We start from the raw sequence: 15,432 nt of genomic DNA, 5'->3' as shown, positions 1-15,432 counted from the left end.
CCTCCCCCTTGTCTTCTTCATGCGGTTCTGGGTACTACTCTGGAGTTCACTGTTCAAAATATTTTTAAGTGTCCTCATCGAGATACGGTATCACCCACTCATAACTGCTGCTGGGATTTGGGTGTACTTCACCGCAACCCACAGAGGTTGTCTATTCCCTTTCCGAGAGCTCTAGCACATAAAGACTGGAACAGGATGCCAAGTAAAAGACTGTTCCTTCAGAGCAATTAATTTGTTTGTAAAGGCAAACTCATCCAACATTAGCTGAAAAAATTACTGTGGGAGATGAAGTGACCATTGGCTTCAAATTACATGATCTGAAACTTGCATTGGGATAAAAAAAGCCTGTGACTGTTTCTGCTGGTGCCTCTGCTTCTGCTGGGCACTACACGATTCACTCCCTTGGGGGATTCCACCAGCTCAAGCAATGCCAAGGGTGCCGGACTGAAATAACTGTCTCTTGGGCACAGCTGACTCCTGCAGGGCACCTGCTGGCAGTGACTGGTAGGAAAGAGTTGTGGTTCAGCACCAAACGAAATGCAACCCTCTCAGTGGAAGGAAAGAGACTTCATCACCAGTCTCCACACGTCAGGAGTCTGTCTGAAGCTGGGTCACCAAGTACAGGTTCTCGCCTGAAAACTGCAAGACTGCAAATAGGGAGAGAAGCCTATTTGTCTACACTTCAAAATAAACACACCTGCTGTAGAGGGGTAACGGTGCAGCAAGGAGCGTGTTGCAAACGCAGAGCATCATGACACACCAAGAGCGTTTAGATCCTGGTTCTGCTAGAAGCCACTTCAAACCTTTGCCCCAGGCAGCACGTAACAGTACTTCAGCGGCAGTTAATGAATCCCCATACAATCCCTGACAGATACACAGAAGCTGATAGATAGGGAAGCCGAGACCACAAATGAGCAGTACGTTTCTAACAGAGAGCCTGGGAAGCTTAACACTTCAGGCCTTCAAGAGGTCTTTGAACGCTGCCCATAATCTCACAACAGATCAACGGGGCAGGGGGGTGGGAATCATGGATTTCTGGATTTACATGACAATAATTTTCCTTCTGGTGAGCTTCAAGGAGAGCTTGTTACCCTTCCCATATTTCCTAAAGAAAATGCTTCGCCACCCCAGGGGTAAAACCCCCCCGAGTCGATTGCTTTATACACATTGGGGTGGTTCTGCACTCTCCTTTCTGCGAAGGAAGAAACATTTTCCAGGGTGTGTAAGCGACAACGTTTTATCACTTTTTTTACGACCATGCCTAACAAGACATCAAATCCCAGAAGAAACAACTTGCTTGATGATGAATGAGCAAACACCAGAGAGAGGTTTATAGCTATGACTTACGCTGATAGAAGACTGGACAAAGCGCTATACTGGAACAGACTGAAAGTCAATTAAAAAGCCTTTGTTACGAGATACATCAAGCCTGTCAGTTTAACTTCAAAGCTGTCCAAAACAGCAAACGTGACCTACACATTTAAACAATTTCCAAAACACATCATCTTGACCGCCACCTCGTGAGGCAGCCACCGTGGAAACTGAGCAGCAACTCAAGGTAGCTGGCTCCTGCCGAACAGGTCACGAGAAAACGCAAAACTCACCCTTGACTGGTCCATGTTAAGAAAATCCCACCGTATGGCATATTTTATTTCTACTCCCCAGCTATCTTGCTTGCTTTGGCTTAGTGGACGCAGCAACTCTAGCTTTCGGTCAGGGATTCACTCTTAAAAAGGTCTGAGAAATACCTAAAGGGAAGGGAGTCTCTGCAGCCTGGAATGGAGCCCGGGACCATGTGAAATACCTGGATGGAGATTCAGTGGGATCCTGCCCACTGGAGCAAGAGAGGAGGAATCACAGGAAGGAAGTCTTCTGAAAAAAATCTGGGCTGAATCTTAGTTTTAGGGAGAAGGAGAGCTGGTGATAGGGATTATTTTCCCAGCTTTGCCAAGGTTTTCTTTTGTCTGATGTGAGGCAAAACAATTACATTTTTCCTCAGTTTCCTTTTCTCAAAAAATATTCAATCTGTCTGTCAGTGGTGGAGAGGAGAGGATGTTAGAGGGCAGTATTTTTAGCATTGTTACATGAAAAGTTATTTTAATGAATGATAATCTTCTCTCAATTATAATCCCCAAATATAAGATTGGATCAGTCTTTTATGTCATCTGAAATGGGGTTTGATCATACTGACAAGGCTGCTGATTAACAGTGGGAAGCTAAAGCAGGAAGGAATGTACTGAAATAGCTTCCTTTCTTGAAATGTAACAGCCACCTCACAGAGCTGCCAAGATGCAAATGATGTTTCAAATGGAAACTCACTATTTCCTTTCCCCTTTCCAGTGCTCTTGTTCCTTTGGCTAGGACGATGGGGAACAACTCCATCTGAAGTCTGCACTATCGCTGCTCTTGGACTAGCCAAAGGATGACCATTCCTTCACCAGGGAAATGCCTATGTCTAAGCTGCGTATCTGGGTGGGTCCTGCTGCTGGCTGGGTCCTACGACACTGGGATCTTGGGCTTGTATTACTCCAGCACCATCTGGCTGACAAACTAGAATGTTTGCTATATTCTGGGAGGATGCATCTGCTGAACATACATGCTGAAAGTGTCCATCTCTCCTGTCAGGTTGATTCTCTCCACTAGACTTGCATCCACTTTTTCTTTGAGTTTCTCTTCCAACTGTTAGGAAACAAAAGAAGCAACAGAAAGATCAGATTTCTTACTTGAAATGACCGTTCTTGAAAACGTATGTCCTGGAAAAGTCAGCTTCTTAAAACCCAGTCTGTGCCCAGACTATATCCAAAACTCAGCCAGTGAACAACGGAAATCTCTCCTTGTTGGACACCCTAGACATACTGATCTGCCAGGATGGCCTATGGTGGCACTGTGTCCTCAAAGAAGTAACCTCCAAGGTCATATATGAAACTCTAGTACGACATGCTAATGTACTAGCTTAACACTGTGGCACCTGTCCCGCTAATAAAGATGTTTTCCAACACCCCGTCTGTGCCCAAACTGCAGAGGAGGATTGCCAGTTCTAGTGGTGGAGAGGCCTCGGTACGGCCAAACATCGCAGCTCATCTACTAACCTATGGCATTTTGAAAGCACCCGAATGTAAGGAGCACTGTGGCTGCAAAGCATATCAGCATAAATACCTTCTCTCCTCACTCCACCATGCCCCAATATTTCATGCAAGCATTTTCCCAAACCTATTCTGAATTACTGTTTTTCTTGTTTTTATAAAAGAGAGATCATGAACCACAATAAGAGTCTTTTTTTAAAAAGGTTCCCAATCCAAAACAGATTATGTAATAAGTATAAAAGGATAGCATCCAAAACTGATGCTGCAAACCAGGATTACAAGCAAATTACTTTTCTCAGGTAGAAATAGCAAAATCAATACTTTTCTTTCTTTGAAATATAGATTTAATAATGTAGAGCTCAATAATCAACGGGATGCTATGTGGAGCAGACACTACTACGGATATTTTAGTACTTCAGACTCTTCCAGTCTCCACAGCAGCCTAACCCTGAAGAGGGAGCAGCACAGCATCTCGTGACAGAAGAGGGGCTGCTGCTGGGTGCCATCTCAGAGGTGCTGTAGAGGAAAGCTCACCTGCTGGGTGGTTGCCAAGCAATACTCTGCAGTACTAAGGATGCTGCAAATGAGGCAAAGTTCTTCTAAAGTAAACTTAGCCACTTCAGAGCCTTCCTTTTCTTTCAGCAAACTAGTGATGGTGAGCCCACCACTGCTGCTAGTTGTCCTGGAAAAAAAAAGACAAAACCTGTAAGGCTTTCAAGTCTACAGACACACACATTGCAAAATTACTACTAGATTTCAGTGCCATAAAAAGCCCTTATGACCACAAAGTCCAATGCCCTGTGCATCACAGGTCAGTGTCATCCCACACCAAACCCACAACTGCTAGTTTTGTTAAGGAATATCTTTTAGAAAGACAAGCAGAACTTGATATCAAGTCTTTAGGCAAAGGACAATTCACTCATTCGCAACATGGTAGATTAGGATGCAAGTGGAATACAGCTTTCCCCAGCTAACTTCACCCTTACTGCCAGTTACTCAAAATCTAATTAAAGATTACAGAAAAATCTCAGTAACTATCAGGCAGCCTGTCGTATTTATCTTTTCAGTGCTAAACAGATGTCAATATGCATTTGAACGTTTGGTAACCTGTTTTAAAAACTGATGATATCAACGCATAAAATTACAGAAGATGCGGCTTCTTTCCACCGTCTTCCAGTGATTAACGGCTGTGTATCAACAAAGAAAGGCTCAGAACAGTTTAGAGTCAGGAAATTCCCTACCTCTCAACTCTTTATAATCCAAATCCATTAAAAAAATAGGACAGGGATATTTATCTTGGACAGCAAAAATGGAGCACACAAAAAAATGTGTGTAAAGAATGCAACTGAGGTCTGATGGAGAATGCACATTAAATTTATCTTTCCACTTGTCTGGATGTAACCCTCTCCCCTTCCATCTGTAAAAGATTTTACTGGTTTCAGAAATTCATTCTGCTGCTCCCAGGTTTACAAGGGAAACAAACTGAAGATGGTAAATAGCATACAAAATTCCCTATAGTTAAGGTTGGCAGTCTCTCAAGGAGCTCCTTTGGCCTGTACACTTACCCATATTGGTGTAAACCCATAATGATTTCCTTTCTTTTCACTGGATTTACATCTTCTTACGTATATAAAATGTTTCAGAGCAGAGGGAGTTACAGGTAAGCACTTTAGCATCACACAAATAAACCACCTTCACTGTAAATTATTGTATGTATAATGGTAAGCTAAGGCAGCTAAGAATCACAGTATGAATTTGTTCCCCAAGTAGCAGGGTTAAGCGCAATTCTGAAAGCCAGATCTCTCTGAAGAGACTTGGGCTGGCATTTGAAAAGGAACTTCAAGAAACTGTAAGTCTGACTGCTAATCAAAGCCAAATACGAAGCTATCCTCTAGAGGCCCTTAAAAGAAAACAATGCCGTGACTGTCCATTTGGTCTCTCGCTGTTCTCTCAACTTTTGAGAAAATCGTGAAGTAAACGTAGTCACGTTGCTGCTACATGGTTTCTTTGACGGTGAAACATAAGCGTTCACAAGTACATATTTATTAATTATCTTTACAAAGCATCTGCTCCTCACTGGAATGTCTCACCAGACGGTGCTGTGGCATTTGGGAAGCGAAACTCACTTGGGCAGGTTTCCAGACAGAATTTTCCAGGCGTATTCCCGAAGGTACTTCTGGAATATGGTGGTCAGGGCTATCATTGGCTCGCCTGTGCTGAGCTGGGAGCACTGCACCATGCACTTCTTGTAGTACACAAAGAGGTCGGCACAGCTGGGCAGGACAGCTCCTCCTTCGTCCACGTTGGGCTTGGGAGGACCTTGAGCCTTGAAGTCAGCCACAAACCTGTCAATCAGTTCGCCAAGATTTCTGATGCGGGGGAACAACAGAAAAATATTTCAGTATGTTGGAGGAGGAAACAGAGGGAAGAGAGAGAATAATGCTTAAAACCAGATGCCCCATCTTGTGACACCAGCAAACACATTCAGATTTTAGCAGTTGGGTATTCCAGCCCTTTCTTATCTCCACCCTCTCAGCACAAACCTCATACAATAACGAGGATTGGGCCAATGAGTAACGACCTTTTGCACTCAAGAGTTTTAGTGGCAGCTTCAATCTGTTCTCCAGTCACATATAAAAGCTCACTAGTCTGCCAGGACCGGGTTCAGCACATTTGATGCAAGTGCATAAAGCATATGCTCAAGTTTCATTCCTGGCACCGGCAAAAGTAACAGTCAGGCTTCCCATATCAGCGGCCTCCGGAGCAGACCTCAGGGAATATGGCTTTTAAAGGGATGTGCTCAAAATGGTGTGCCATTTGCCATTTCTTGGTCCCATTTGGATACCACCTGGTTTTGCACAACTTCACACGTCCTTTAAAGAAGTTTTATTTAGCATGAGCGCAAAGCGCACTTCCTACTTAAACTCTTTTTAAAAGCACAAAAAGCCCTCCTATTGTCTCAAGTGATTCATTATAACCTGGTCCTTACTCAACTATTTTGTTTTTTAGGCAACAATAAACTTCACTCCACCGTTTCATCACGACAAAAAGGCTTTTTAGGATGGCAGAGGGCCAGAACCATCAATCCAGGACCAAAGAGGTCTTCTGAACTTGGGGATCTGGTCCTACTCCTCCAGAGACAGCACGTCCACGTCAGGAAGAAAGACCAGCCCTCCTGACACCGGGGCTCAGCTAAGTGGAGTAACCTTTGCCAGGCGAACTCAATTACAGCAATAAACCTCCTCCCCCAGACACACAAATACACGCATCCTTCCACAAGGAAGTTTGGCTTTTGAGGAATATGTAGACATTTCAGATGACGGAGTGGCACTCCACTGACCAAAAGGAGCTGTGAAGTTCCTGTATTTTATATTCCCATTTCCACTACGGTCTTGGCTCCCCTTCCCACGGCACAGCCTTCACCCCTCTCACTGCTGCGGGTGTAACGGCTGGGCTGTGCCATGATCCAGGGTACCCACGTATAGAAAGCCAAATCCTTAGGAGAATGGGAGAAGAAAGAACCTGAACTGCAACTCCTGCAAGAACCTGAACTATCTTTAAAAAAAAAAAAAAAGGCATTACTTTGTAGTTAATATATTATCATTATTTTTCAGCAACAGACTTATTTGACAGAATTGCAATGCTGTCCTTAGAAATGAAAACTCTTCTTTAAAAGCCTGTCAAAGGGTTTCAACTTGAAATGTTCTAATCTCAGGCAAGCTTGCAGGGCACCCAGCACAACACGAGAGTTCATGCAAAGAGACTCCGTAAGGGTCTCCCGGGATGGGTACGGCCTTACCGACAGCACCGCGGCTGAGACTCTTTAGCACATTCTCACTTACCTCTGCCAATGAAAGAGGAAAAAACCCGCCAACGATGAAAACATTCCCCCAGTTTGTGTCCGTCCTTTCTTTTTGTCTTGTGAAAGAGAAAAACCACCCTGATTCCAGTTTACCACAGAATTCAAAATGCTGCGCAAGTGGAAAAGGTGACCTGGCTCTTCCCTGACAAACTTAGATTGCTGCACCAAAACGGATGAGCTTCTACCACGGATGATCCGCTGGGCCAAACTAATCTACTGAAATGTGCTTGCAATATCAGGGCTTTAAATCACGAAGCACGGCTCTTTAACTTAAGCTAGGCTCATAGGCTATTGCAAAGACAAGTAGCCCCTTTTTTCATGCTTATTGCTTGCTGCTTTGAGTACTTCACATAGCTCTGATTTCACATATGCACACAGTTCCTCGGCTTTGTTACAAGAACTGTAAAAACATCAGGCTGCTCAACTGATGTGATAAATCTCTACACTGGCACGAGCAATTGAACGCTGAACCGAAGCATTGATTGCATTCGACCACAGTGAAGCAAAATATACCTCCCCCCGTAGCGGTAGGAGAGCCAAACAGATGGCTGCTGCAGGAGCGCTCACACGTGCTGCAAGCTGCAGATTCCTTCAGGTTCTCAAGTAAAGCGGACGTGGCTTGCTCCTTGTCAAAAGTCGAACTAAACTAAACAGCTGCATTTCCACCTCTGCATCTGCTCTTTGCTCCATCTGGGCAACAAAGTGGAGCTTTCTTACCAGTCACCAGCCACTTTTTTTTTTTTTCATTCTCTCAGTCTCAAGACGCAGCGAGGAATGTCAATGGCTTTTGTTTCTTTATGCTTACTCCACATGTTCTCCTCTTCTCTGAGGCAGAGTGAAATGTATCTACATTTTCCCGGTCCCCCAAGGTCTTGTCAACTGGGATGCAGGAGCAAATGCAGCTGTCCGAAAGAGCTGGGAGAGCAGCGCTACAGCTTCATGCTTGTTCTGATCCTAACCTGGACAAACTGCCCGTCAAAGGCAGGCCATGAGAACTGCTCTTATTTCAGCATGGGATTGATACAAGCAAAACATCAGGATATTGTGCACTAAGGGAACTAATAGATTATTAATGAACACCTCAGTTGATGTCAATCAAACTTTCACATTAGTCTCAGTTGGCCCAAATACAATATGAAGGCTAACAACCTTTGTGCGGGACAATGGGAGCACAAAGAATTTGGCAGAAAAAGCTTCTGGGACATGAAACATTAAAAAGTCAGGAGAGCTACAGAAAATGAACATTTTCTCTATATAGACTGCAAAAAAGCTCAAAGCAAATTCTCTGGTAGCGCAGATGTGGCATATTTATTGGGAGCAAGAACTCTCCAAATCTAACCAAGAGAAAATATGAAATGAAATCTTATAAAGAGAATTTTATTTTGGTTCTTAAATCCTTTCACTCCTGTATTCTTCTTCCTTTTTTCTTTCACTCAACCTATCCAGTGTTTCCTCTCCATCTCTGGCCATCATGACAAGAACCAGGCAACTCCTCAGCAGCATGAGAGAAGAACACGGTGCTTAGTAAGTGAGTCTGTTCAGTCACGTGAACAGTTGGTATCTGTGGGGCACTGGGGAAGGGCAATGGCATTGAGACACCTGGACCACTTGTAGGGTAGTTGCCATGGACTCGGTATTTTGGTAGCCCCTTTGCTCACGAGGCCACAAACACACACCACAAAGAGAAAGTGCCTGTTTTCCGAACAATCTGAACGCACACGTGCATTTTAGCACACTTATGCACGGCTCTGCGTACACTCAACACTGCAGACCTGACAGAGCTCTTCCTTTACTCCATCAGAACGGCTTAGCTCACACGTGTATGCTCCCATTGCTCCGACAGACCACAAAGAAGAGCTCAAGATGCATATCCCAAAGGGGCAGAAATGCAATCTGCTTCACTGTTAAGAAATCTGATATTTACACCGCAGCTAAGGGTGGAGAGCAGCATCTTCAAAGTCCTTCTTTCAGGTGTCTCCTCTTAAATCGTTACAGATTTTGGCACTGTGTTTCTTTAAATGGGTATGGAAACAATTTTTCAGGAGAAAAGGTCCAGGCTGCTTTCTGCCATAGACTTAAGGCAATGATGAACAAAACTCTCACACTACTCTCACTATTCAGAGCCCAAACATACAGTTAATTACCTGAGCAACTCCTCATTTTCAGATATCAGCAACAGAGTCCTCAAAAGTTCAATCACAGGGGGAAGAAGAGAGAAAATCATAAAGGAGAGCAATTTTTGGCAGACAGGCACAGCATGGGGAATACTGTGGCAGTTTTTCATTTAACTCCTTGCAGCCTGTGACTATAAAGCTAATACAAAACACGTCAGGTTTGTAAAGGAAAAGGAAAAAAAAAAAAAAGCAGCTGAAAGGAGTGCAGGGGGGTAGATTACTGAAATGGGGATTAAAATGGCCCCCAGTGAGAAGGGAAGAAATATTCAAACAAGTTTGTGCTCAGTTGGCTGAGGGCGTGGGGGGAGATATCTGTTTCCCTTTGTTATACTGCAGAGTGGAACCTAAATCCAGCGTGACAGACCAGTGTGCAAGGTTGGTGTTTTTTGGTTTTGTTTTGGTTTTTTTAAAGCTTAAAAGGTTGATGGGACACGGGAAGCCTTTTTCAAGACGGCTGTCTTGGAGTTTGGACAAAATCAGGACACTGTGAGCCTTGAGTTATGCACTCTCTCATGTGTAAATCCTTGGAAGACAGAAGGGCATAGACAGATGAGTTACATGAGCCACGTGCCACTTTCTCCTTTCCAGCCACTAACCTGCATTGAAAGACTGTATTAAAACTTTTTCAACTACCTCCTCTCCTAGTTGGCACTGCAGTTGTACAGATATGTTATTTAAACCCTGGTGTGAATCAAGGTGCACAAGAAAGAGTGGTGAGAGCTCTAAAAAATTCTCAGAGCTCTAAGCTTAAAGCTCCTTGCATTCAAGTCAAGGAAGATGAAGAAGGGTTTTAGGGATTAAAGCCCCTGACAAAGTCCCAATCTGTGAGCAATGATAATGTTATCTTACGGCCAGCTCATCTACAGCAGCTTTCATCTAAGCATCTCAAATAACTTATTTCTATAAAGCGAATCTTGAAACTCCTCTGCCACGAAGCCACATGTGTATTTTACAGAAAAAGCAAACCTACTATTTGTGGAAGACATGAGGCGAAAGAAAGGCATACGTCTGCAGTGGGAATTGCAGAGGCAACAGAAGCAATTTCAGAAACACTAAGCCTCTCCCGCAGAAAGGCAGTGGGCATCATTCCTGCAGGCCTTTGCAATTACAGATGAAACCATCATCCACAGCCCTCTGAACAGTCATTTTTGCCCAAGCAAAGGTCCCACTCATTCTAACTTTCTTGAGCCACCAGTACTGCTCCTGATGAAATCCAAAAGCAGCCTTTCAAGAAATTAATTTTCTGCAGAAATCTAGCACAATCCAACTGTAATCCACATTTAAAAGCAAACAAACCCAAAAAAGCATGCTGGTTACTCACTTGTCCTGGGACTCAATATACACATAAAGGTGAGGCTCAAAGCACTTGGAAACAATACCATGAAAAGGATTGTCAGGGACCTTTGGCTTCTTTGGCTGCAAGAAAACATTTAGAGTGTTGATTTCAAACCTGCCCTGTAATACCTAGAAGAAATAGTAATGCAACAGCGCAAAAGGATCTAAGTCTTTGGAAATGTTACAACACACAAATTTGCTGTGAAATAATCAAAGGCATGTAATCAACAGTATACACAGCGTCAATGTGTCCAAGTCTTCCCTTGCTCCTACCGAGCTGTTAGTATTCCAAGGAATTATCTTTTCACTTGTAAAATATTCTTATCCTTAAAGAGAAGGCTGCTCCATGCAAACAGATTTCAGTAGCAGAATCTTAATGCAGTTTGTAAATAAAACCTCGCTGAACTCTTTGAACAGTAACAAGACTCCACTAGTCACCTCTGAAATGAAATGCAGCAGTTATTTGGAAGCAACATTGAAAAATCCCTACATTTTAGAACATTAAGGATAATAACTCAAAGTTACAGACTTCATCTGGCTGAATTTTATTTAGACAAAGAGAATGTAATTACTGGAGGAGCTGGAATTATACGGGCAACATTACAGGAGGACTGCTTTCACTGTGAAACATGTTTCTGGGGATGCAAAGACTTCTATTTTAAAATCACATTTAGAGCATTAAGCACATGTGCCATTTGGGAGTCATCCGGTTTACTCTCATTTTAGTTTAGTACTGCACTCTACGCAGTGGCCAAGCACATCTCACTAAAGCCACTGGGACTATTCATATGCTTAAATTTGTGCATGTTTAAGTACCAGGCTGGGCAGGGCCTTTAAGCTCATCTTTGCCCTACAGCTAGATTTTAATCTTTGCCCTACAGCTAGATTTTAATTTTTTTTTTTTACTGGTAGACAATATTTCTTGTTGCTTGCCAGCAAGTCGATGATTTTTCACTACCTGCGAAGAGGGCTGCAGTGACTCTGGAATGGAATTCTTGCCTCTCTCTGCAAAAAGCTAGGGTCAGCTCCCAGCCAACAAAGATAAGAATTTTTCCAGTTGAAATTTTTTTTTAGTATAAGAAAAGCAAAACAAGAGAGCCTAAAGGACATACTCTCCTAAATGACAGAGGAGGTGGCACAAAGTCATTTGCAGAAATAGAGAAGAATGACAAGGCAAGCATTTCTCAGAAATAATTAAGACTCAGAGACACAATGAGTATTAACATATGGCTGCAAACCTAAAGCGAGCAAACGGTTTTATGGAGACCAGACCACCTCTATGAGACTGGCTTCATTAACCTTCTCACTAAGAGCATGACTGGAGAATGTAAGTTTTTACAGCTTTGGGAGAGAGCCACTACCCAGCATTCTCCTCCCCAGCCCTTTTCTGCCGGATGCACTCGCTCATCGGAGCCGGGAGAAAAACAATAGGTGGTAATCACTGAAACCTTCCAGTCACCGAGTCTCCAGGATGGCAGCGCCAACGCAAGGTTGCAAATTCATGATGTTTACAATTTACCAGGCTGGAAGAGCCAATTCCTAATGTAGGGCTGGTTTTCTGTGCGTGCGCACATGTGTCTCAGCATCATGCTGCTCCCAGCATGTCTGGTGGAGAGAATGCTAAATCTTTTAACAGTAGCAGTGAAGCTGTATTTCTGAGTGTGCAATCCTGTCCAAAAGCTGCAGATGTTTAAGCTATTTCCTCCTTGAGTTTGATGGAAATAATAAAAGGTTACTGTTGTCACAGTAAGGAGGTCTGCAGCTGGCCCAGTTTCCTTTCATTACTATCCAAAGTAAACAGATTAAAATGAACTGCTAGGATCACTAAAAGAGGTTCTTTTTTAACATGGATTCCCCCCCTTCCCCAACTCTTCTGCTCCCTCTTACACTCCCAAGTGTCTTGAATTCTCAGGACTAGTGTCTTGGAAGAGCTTTACCACTCAAAACTCTTCAACCCTTCCTTGTCCCTTCTCTTCTTCAGCTAGAGACCTCCAACATGAACTCACCAGCACTAACCACCAGCTGCTGGCACTCTGAAACTGAAGTACGGGAGCTTACCGGGCTCTCATTTGGCAGACAGGTGCCTGTGGGGCAGCCGCCCTTGCAGCCCAGCCCAGCACTGCGTTGTGAGCATTAACACAGGGCGTACCCAGAAAGAGAGGGCAACCTTGCCACAAACGGCATTTCAAGGGATAGTTCAGCGCATGGTGCAGCCTTCATACCAGCCTCCCCACATACAAGGAGCAGAGAAGCATCTGAACTGTTTCTGGCCAGGGCAGTGCATTCTACTGTTCACTAAAACCAGTCCTAACAGCCTAAAGAGGCTTTGCAATTTATGCCTTCACCTGCCTTCTAGCACTAGTGACTTCTCCAAGGACGTCCTCTCATCCCAACACTGCACGTCAGAGCCAACCTTCTCCCAGCCATTACAGATAGCGGAAAGCAAGCTCTTCACAAAAAATACCCCGCATGTGTCTCCCCAAGTTCCCAATCTCTGTCTTCTAGATCACTGGGAAAGCCTGGCCAATACCAACTGTTCAAGTTGTATTTTAATGGAAAGAGCAAAAAACTTTCCTTCATCATTCTATTTCAGGACTTCTGCTGTGGGTGGAAGGCAGAGGGCTGCCCTGCTCATGTGAAAATCTGGAGGGGATGCAGTGCAGCAAACCGTGCTGGTGGAGAGCTACCATCCCACAAACTCCCCAGGGGCACGGATCTGAGTAGGTCCTAGGGCCCTGGTCATCCATCGGGATATCACCTGTAAACGGCCTGTTTACAGGGCTGTAAACTCACGGAACAAGGAGAGGGTACCTGCCTCAAGCAACTTACAATTGAACACTTGGAAAATTTCCGTCTGGTGAGTAAAAAATATGGGGCTTACAGGCTTTGATATTAGTGCCAATTAAAACAATTGCATTTACTATTCACTCCTTTTATGTTTGCAGAGGGCTTTGGAAACCCAGTGCTTTTACAAGTGGTTAGGTGTTGCCTGCTTTGCAGAGGTAACGGATGAAAAGCACTATAGAGATAAAAATTCCAGAAGTAATATATCTGGAGTGAAAATCTAAAACTGACACTTGAAAGTTCAATGAGTTGCCTGGTGACTCCAGGCTTAAGTTTGCTTGGCTGACAAGGCAAAATATGAATTGCAACTGCTTGTAGTGGGAGCTTCTTCTGGGATCTGAGAACCCAACTATGCTAGTTCATCTTTCTTTGACAGAAATCCTGTAGTTTTGAGCTGTTGCTGCACGGGCTAGAACAGAATCCAAGTCACTCTCACGTGGCGGGATTGTCTCCGCACTATTAACCGAAATAAAGATTGCTTTGGTTTCCGTGAAGTGAGCCAGAGCAAACTATGGTCGTACTGGGAGCCCGTATGCTACACAGAGGATCAAAACTGTGCTAAATTAATTGCTGTGAAAACAAACCTTTCAAATCAATGGTATGGGAAAAGCTTAGGCACCACCAGAGATTTTGACACAGAGACTGCCTAAATGACAACTGGAGAACTTCAAAGACTTACTTTGTCCGTATCACTTTTCTCGATCACAATCTCATCTGTCTCTGTCCCAGTTTCATCCTCCAGAAACGGGTTGGTGGAGGGAGGTGGCACTTCTGGCTTCTTCTGTTAAAAAGAGAGAAAGCTCCTTAGAGAACAGTCTGTTTTGTCCCCTCTGGCACACAGCTGCATCCATGTTTTGCTTGACTAAGCCCTTCAAATCACTGTACAGCAGCTTGTCTTCTCCAAGCACAGAGGTGACTGCAGAGTGCCAGGCGGTGCCTCTCCATCAAGGTTAGAGCACACTCCCTCCTGCTACAGAGATAGAGTCTGGCCCCCTCCCCATCGCTCCACCAGCACACTTCATCTTCGGCACCCTCTTACAGCCGGCTCTTCTTGCACCCACACTCACCCACTCTGCCTGAATCATCCCTGGAAGGGGCGTTTTGACTAGCATCAAATTTCCGCTCTCTCAAACCACACACTCCAAAGCATGTGGTCTCCACCAGGACCCATCAGAGCTCCCTGCTGCTTCCTCAGCTGTCAGACGCAGAGCCCTGAAGGGTGCAGAAGGCTGGAGGAGAAGCAGCAGCCAGAGGATTGGCCTCTGGTCCCTAGTAAAAGAGTGGAGCTATGGAAGTACTCAACTCCGGGCAAGCTGTGCAGCCACGTTGAGGAAGGGGAGCCACAGGCTCCTGCTTGGAGCTGTGGGTGCACCTTGTCCCAGGGAAGCGGCTGCTGGCATGAGGTAGTTGGAACAAGAGGTCGGAGAAACATCCTTCCACTGGCCCAGTTAGCCAAGCTGGCTGGGCTGTGGGGCAAGCTACGCTCGGAGCATTCGGGCGTGCCTGCAGCAGGCATAGCGTGCGTGCACAGAGAAGAAAGCAGCAGCTGGAGCTGCACCTCCACTAGCTGAGGCCACCAAACAAGCCAAAAACAATAGCAGGACTCACTGTTGCAAATGCTTGATTTTGTTTGCAGTCCATGCATTGAGTTGTAAATGGAGAAGGACCCAAGGGAAGGAACGGAGGCCCTGCAGCCAGCAATAGTATTTCTTTGTGTTTTCTTGTAGAGGCAGGTGACATCAGGAGGCTTAGGAGAAAGTGAGAAGACCCCTGTGCCCTGACTACCTCCTTCCCTCTCAAAAAGGGATTTCCTCTCAAGTTTCATTTAACCTGCAGGCAAAAGCACATGAACTTACAACTCTAGCTGATGCCATTCTCCTGCTGAAGGAGAGGCAAGCATACACCAGGGTGGCAAGCTCTTGCTCAGGAGGCACCGACATGACTCTGTCCTAAACCCCTTGAAAATACGAGACTTAACTGCAGGATTGCTAACACAACCTTTGACAGCAGGCCCCAAAACTCTGCCGCCGCAGTAAATCCTGCATTACTGCTCCCAGCAGACTGCTTGTCCCCACTGTGCACTCACCAGATAGCCATTTATAATTATGGCCTTCATTTTGTGTATGAAACAGGT

At 44.7% G+C, this 15,432-nt stretch overlaps 1 protein-coding gene across 1 annotated transcript in view; it reads right to left on the bottom strand.

Annotated features, from left to right (window-relative positions):
- The window catches only part of VPS53 (VPS53 subunit of GARP complex), a 67,543-nt gene that overhangs the window by 20,150 nt on the left and 31,961 nt on the right, over positions 1 to 15,432 (bottom strand). Inside the window, exons 12-16 of the mRNA XM_059829130.1 lie at positions 13,978 to 14,079; positions 10,441 to 10,535; positions 5,210 to 5,452; positions 3,618 to 3,765; positions 2,597 to 2,679 (exon numbers count right to left, since the gene is read on the bottom strand). Of these exons, the coding sequence (XP_059685113.1) occupies positions 2,597 to 2,679; positions 3,618 to 3,765; positions 5,210 to 5,452; positions 10,441 to 10,535; positions 13,978 to 14,079 (671 nt within the window). The remainder of the gene's footprint in view (positions 1 to 2,596; positions 2,680 to 3,617; positions 3,766 to 5,209; positions 5,453 to 10,440; positions 10,536 to 13,977; positions 14,080 to 15,432) is intronic.

This window comes from Gavia stellata, chromosome 25 (assembly GCF_030936135.1).
Source record: "Gavia stellata isolate bGavSte3 chromosome 25, bGavSte3.hap2, whole genome shotgun sequence".
Lineage (NCBI taxonomy): Eukaryota > Metazoa > Chordata > Aves > Gaviiformes > Gaviidae > Gavia > Gavia stellata.
This window is presented reverse-complemented; position numbering and strand designations above follow the sequence as displayed.